Here is a 6,554-nt window from a genome sequence, read left to right on the forward strand (position 1 = left end):
GCAGTCTGAATTACATTTTACAGAGTATTTCTCACATATCTCAGAGCCTCTCGCGGTCGTCGTCGTCGTCGTCGTCGTCGTTGTCGTCGTCGTCGCCGCCGCTTCTGCAGAAGTAGCAAATGGCCATCGTAGCAAATGCGGCGAGGGACGCCCTGCCTTCGATTCCGAATGCACAAAGTGTGTGGTCTTGTTTCTCACTCTATATTTGATCGGTCTCGTAAGAGGTTGAATGTAACGAATGGGTGGGAAAGAGCAAGGGGCAGCGGCTGTGTAGAACGACAACACAAATCCTCAGGGGTTTGAGCGTTTCGAGATGAGTCGCATACATGTAAATGTTGGTCGTCACTGACCATGTGGCCTAATGGATAAGACGTCGGACTTCGGATCTGAAGATTACAGGTTCGAATGCTGTCACGCTTGTGTTTTTCCAGTTCTGAAAAAGAAACATACCGTTTTAATGTAGCAATTGAGCAGTACGAAACCGTCTGAATGTTGCTGTTGACCATTTTTTGCTTGGAGATGCTCTTGAGCTTGAAACACACACAACAAGACCGGTGTTAACTAGCGAAATGGTCGGCAGAGTGCCGACACCGCGAGTTTTGACTGGCACTTGCACATATAAAACAAGGTCGTAAAGTAACTCGTTCGGCTTTTGAGTCACATAAAGTATGTGTGTTAATTTTGACGCCACTAGCTCTGCATGTTGTCATGCAATTTCTTTACCTCTCAGAAATGATTATGACATAAAAGTGAAGTACGTGACGAGTGTGACGTTAGGAAAACATTAGGCTGCATGGAGAGAAACTGTATGGGACCACCCAACCGAAACGAGTACTGTGTGACGTGCTACCCGGCAGGTATTCACCGTGGTAGCCGGCTATCTCAGTCGGTAGAGCGTCAGGCTCTCAATCCCAGGGTCGTTGGTTCGAGCCACACGCTGGGTGGAACGGAATTTTGTTCCGCTGCAGATGTAAATTACCGTTTGTCTGATTAACGATATTTAATGGAAATAGCAACTGTTAACTTTGCCTACGTCTCTGTCAGTCGCAAGGAATCTGTATTTGAAGGTGAAGGTGATTTTGTACACATGTGTGGAAGACATGTTCTGAAATGCAAGTGTTGTTGTTTCGAGAGCACATCGGTTACGTGTCAGATGTGTAGCCAAGCAGTAATGGGTCGCCATAGCTGCAAATATTAGCCTGTAATATGAAGTGTTGTCAGCTGAAGTCTGATGATGCAGACGACCGTAAGGACGAAGTACCCAAGAGTACCGCTAGGCCGCGCCTCCTTAGCTCAGTGGTAGAGCACTGGTCTAATAATCCAGGGGTCGTAAGTTCCATCCTCACAGGAGAAAGATGAATTTTGGAAATCAGTTGCGCGTCGTGGCTGTATAGCAAACAGTATCTGTGATGACGAACAATTAGCAACAGGCGTTTTTTTAAGAATTACTCTCAGATGTGATTAAGGCGAATGGCGCAGATAAAGCATTTGCCAAAGCGGTACAGCAGAAGGTGGGACGAGGCAGTCTGAATTACATTTTACAGAGTATTTCTCACATATCTCAGAGCCTCTCGCGGTCGTCGTCGTCGTCGTCGTCGTCGTTGTCGTCGTCGTCGCCGCCGCTTCTGCAGAAGTAGCAAATGGCCATCGTAGCAAATGCGGCGAGGGACGCCCTGCCTTCGATTCCGAATGCACAAAGTGTGTGGTCTTGTTTCTCAGTCTATATTTGATCGGTCTCGTAAGAGGTTGAATGTAACGAATGGGTGGGAAAGAGCAAGGGGCAGCGGCTGTGTAGAACGAAAACACAAATTCTCAGGGGGTGTGAGCGTTTCGGGATGAGTCGCATACATGTGAATGTTGGTCGTCAGTGACCATGTGGCCTAATGGATAAGACGTCGGACTTCGGATCTGAAGATTACAGGTTCGAATGCTGTCACGCTTGTGTTTTTCCAGTTCTGAAAAAGAAACATACCGTTTTAATGTAGCAATTGAGCAGTACGAAACCGTCTGAATGTTGCTGTTGACCATTTTTTGCTTGGAGATGCTCTTGAGCTTGAAACACACACAACAAGACCGGTGTTAACTAGCGAAATGGTCGGCAGAGTGCCGACACCGCGAGTTTTGACTGGCACTTGCACATATAAAACAAGGTCGTAAAGTAACTCGTTCGGGTTTGAGTCACATAATGTATGTGTGTTAATTTTGACGCCACTAGCTCTGCATGTTGTCATGCAATTTCTTTACCTCTCAGAAATGATTATGACATAAAAGTTAAGTACGTGACGAGTGTGACGTTAGGAAAACATAAGGCAGCATGGAGAGAAACTGTATGGGACCACCCAACCGAAACGAGTACTGTGTGACGTGCTACCCGGCAGATATTCAGCGCGGTAGCCGGCTAGCTCAGTCGGTAGAGCGTCAGGCTCTTAATCCCAGGGTCGTTGGTTCGAGACACACGCTGGGCGGAACGGAATTTTGTTCCGCTGCAGATGTAAATTACCGTTTTTCTGATTAACGATATTTAATGGAAATAGCAACTGTTAACTTTGCCTACGACTCTGTCAGTCGCAAGGAATCTGAATTTGAAGGTGAAGGTGATTTTGTAGACATGTGTGAAAGACATGTTCTGAAATGCAAGTGTTGTTGTTTCGAGAGCACATCGGTTACGTGTCAGATGTGTAGCCAAGCAGTAATGGGTCGCCATAGCTGCAAATATTAGCCGGTAATATGAAGTGTTGTCAGCTGAAGTCTGATGATGCAGACGACCGTAAGGACGAAGTACCCAAGAGTACCGCTAGGCCGCGCCTCTTTAGCTAAGTGGTAGAGCACTGGTCTAATAATCCAGGGGTCGTAAGTTCCATCCTCACAGGAGAAAGATGAATTTTGGAAATCAGTTGCGCATCGTGGCTGTATAGCAAACAGTATCTGTGATGACGAACAATTAGCAACAGGCATTTTTTTAAGAATTACTCTCAGATGTGATTAAGGCGAATGGCGCAGATAAAGCATTTGCCAAAGCGGTACAGCAGAAGGTGGGACGAGGCAGTCTGAATTACATTTTACAGATGTATTTCTCACATATCTCAGAGCCTCTCGCGGTCGTCCTCGTCGTCGTCGTCGTCGCCGCCACTGCTGCTTCTGCAGAAGTAGCAAATGGCCATCGTAGCAAATGCGGCGAGGGACGCCCTGCCTTCGATTCCGAATGCACAAAGTGTGTGGTCTTGTTTCTCAGTCTATATTTGATCGGTCTCGTAAAAGGTTGAATGTAACGAATGGGTGGGAAAGAGCAAGGGTCAGCGGCTGTGTAGAACGAAAACACAAATTCTCAGGGGGTGTGAGCGTTTCGAGATGAGTCGCGTACATGTGAATGTTGGTCGTCACTGACCATGTTGCCTAATGGATAAGACGTCGGACTTCGGATCTGAAGATTACAGGTTCGAATGCTGTCACGCTTCTGTTTTTCCAGTTCTGAAAAAGAAACATACCGTTTTAATGTAGCAATTGAGCAGTACGAAACCGTCTGAATGTTGCTGTTGACCATTTTTTGCTTGCAGATGCTCTTGAGCTTGAAACACACACAACAAGACCGGTGTTAACTAGCGAAATGGTCGGCAGAGTGCCGACACCGCGAGTTTTGACTGGCACTTGCACATATAAAACAAGGTCGTAAAGTAACTCGTTCGGCTTTTGAGTCACATAATGTATGTGTGTTAAATTTGACGCCACTAGCTCTGCATGTTGTCATGCAATTTTTTTACCTCTCAGAAATGATTATGACATAAAAGTGAAGTACGTGACGAGTGTGACGTTAGGAAAACATTAGGCAGCATGGAGAGAAACTGTATGGGACCACCCAACCGAAACGAGTACTGTGTGACGTGCTACCCGGCAGATATTCACCGCGGTAGCCGGCTAGATCAGTCGGTAGAGCGTCAGGCTCTTAGTCCCAGGGTCGTTGGTTCGAGCCACACGCTGGGCGGAAGGGAATTTTGTTCCGCTGCAGATGTAAATTACCGTTTTTCTGATTAACGATATTTAATGGAAATAGCAACTGTTAACTTTGCCTACGACTCTGTCAGTCGCAAGGAATCTGAATTTGAAGGTGAAGGTGATTTTGTAGACATGTGTGAAAGACATGTTCTGAAATGCAAGTGTTGTTGTTTCGAGAGCACATCGGTTACGTGTCAGATGTGTAGCCAAGCAGTAATGGGTCGCCATAGCTGCAAATATTAGCCTGTAATATGAAGTGTTGTCAGCTGAAGTCTGATGATGCAGACGACCGTAAGGACGAAGTACCAAAGAGTACCGCTAGGCCGCGCCTCTTTAGCTCAGTGGTAGAGCACTGGTCTAATAATCCGGGGGTCGTAAGTTCCATCCTCACAGGAGAAAGATGAATTTTGGAAATCAGTTGCGCATCGTGGCTGTATAGCAAACAGTATCTGTGATGACGAACAATTAGCAACAGGCGTTTTTTTAAGAATTACTCTCAGATGTGATTAAGGCGAATGGCGCAGATAAAACATTTGCCAAAGCGGTACAGCAGAAGGTGGGACGAGGCAGTCTGAATTACATTTTACAGATGTATTTCTCACATATCTCAGAGCCTCTCGTCGTCGTCGTCGTCGTCGCCGCCACTGCTGCTTCTGCAGAAGTAGCAAATGGCCATCGTAGCAAATGCGGCGAGGGACGCCCTGCCTTCGATTCCGAATGCACAAAGTGTGTGGTCTTGTTTCTCAGTCTATATTTGATCGGTCTCGTAAGAGGTTGAATGTAACGAATGGGTGGGAAAGAGCAAGGGGCAGCGGCTGTATAGAACGAAAACACAAATCCTCATGGGTGTGAGCGTTTCGAGATGAGTCGCATACATGTAAATGTTGGTCGTCACTGACCATGTGGCGATATTGTGCCTCCACCCCCAGCAAATTCGAAACAGCCAGGCGTTACGAGATCTCTACTATATAATGGATCTAAATTTCAAGGGCATCAGAAGTCAAAAGGCAATAGCTATGAAGTGGAAGTAGTTTTGCAGCATGTTGATGAAGAAAATTCATATCTGTGTGGTTATTTGAAGATTAAGGGCTTGACTGAAGAATTCCCAACTCTAACAACATTTTTTGATGGAGAAATTATCAGCAAAAAGTATCCATTTTTAACAAGTAAATGGGATGCAGATGAAGATGTTGACAAAAAGCACTGGAGTAAATTTGGATCATTTTATCAGTATGCAAAAACATTCAACTCGGATACTTTTGATTATGAAGCCTTGAAATCAACTGACTTTGTTTTTATGAGGTGGAAAGAACACTTTCTTGTGCCTGACCATACTATCAAGGATATAAATGGTGCCTCATTTGCTGGCTTTTATTACATCTGTTTCCAAAAATCTGCTGCTACAATTGATGGCTATTATTATCACAGGAGCTCAGAATGGTATCATTCCTTAACATTAACACATGTTCCAGAGCATAGCATACAAATTTATGAATTCAGGTGAAATTGAACAGTTTTTATCAGGAAGTTACTATGAGACTTTCCAAAGCAGAACTGAAATGGTGCATAAATAAAAATTCTGGTCAGCATAAAATTCTGTATAAAAAAGTATTGGACTGAGTGTGTAAATAAGATGCATATGAGCAAACGCTGTAGCTTCAGTTTAAAATCTTAACATTCTGCTAGATTGTTGGCTCTGTTTTGTGCAGTTATTAGTATAAATTTTAATTTTAAATTTTTTTTGAAAATTGTAGTGAAAGTAATCTTCCTGATGGCTGTAGTGGGTGTTTTTAGTAAAGTGATGCACTGTCCTCTTCATGAAATCATGTTTATGGCTGTACTGTACTAGTATTTTTTAAAGTTTTAATATCAGTTTTTGAATTTTTTATTTTCATGTCAGTTAAAAAAAGTATTGCAAGAACAGTACCATTAGTCACTTCAATTTTAATATAACTTTTGAATTGTGTGAATGATGTATCACATTTTAGCGTGTCTAAATGTAACAGATGTTGTTTGTTTTCATTTATATTATAATGAAAAGTATGTGACTATGTATTTAGGAAAAAGAATGAGTAAGTTAATAAACTTTTGGCTGTTTAGTTTATGATGTTGAGCATCTTGTAACTTTTGTGCTGATAAAACAAATTCATTGCAATTTCCTGTCTGATACCGTAATTGGCTTTTGTTATAAATAGAGTTGTTTTAACTCATTCAAAGTCCACAGGTTATATTTAGACAGGGAAAATATCAGCATAATTTACTTGTTTCTGCAGTGAATATTCTGTGTGAACTGCATTCGGTATATATTTTCTGACTGTTGGCAAAATTCTTTAATGTGATCAGTGTTTCTGAAACAAAAATACAAATTCTATTTACATGCAACTTAACGTATAATAACTTTAAGGCCTTGTTTTTCTCTGCAAGGAAGATTGTGGAATGCATAACATCTGCATGTTTGTATGTTAGTTGTATAAGAAGTTTCTTGTTCTAGAAATTTAAGTTACATAAGTAATTCTGTATGGTAAATATTCTGTATGTGAAGTGTTTGGTTACAATTTATTTTC

The 6,554-nt window shown here is 42.7% G+C and overlaps 1 protein-coding gene across 1 annotated transcript; it reads left to right on the forward strand.

The window, feature by feature from the left end:
* Positions 1–4,900: 4,900 nt before the first annotated feature.
* LOC126266664 (glucose-induced degradation protein 4 homolog) lies at positions 4,901–6,094 on the forward strand (the record flags this gene model as incomplete). The annotated part of the gene is made up of 1 exon (XM_049971080.1): positions 4,901–6,094. A coding segment is annotated over one exon (594 nt), but the record flags the coding sequence as incomplete, so codon positions are not given.
* Between the last annotated feature and the right edge of the window lie 460 nt (positions 6,095–6,554).

Source organism: Schistocerca gregaria, chromosome 4 (genome assembly GCF_023897955.1).
Source record: "Schistocerca gregaria isolate iqSchGreg1 chromosome 4, iqSchGreg1.2, whole genome shotgun sequence".
In the NCBI taxonomy this organism is placed as follows: Eukaryota; Metazoa; Arthropoda; class Insecta; order Orthoptera; family Acrididae; genus Schistocerca; species Schistocerca gregaria.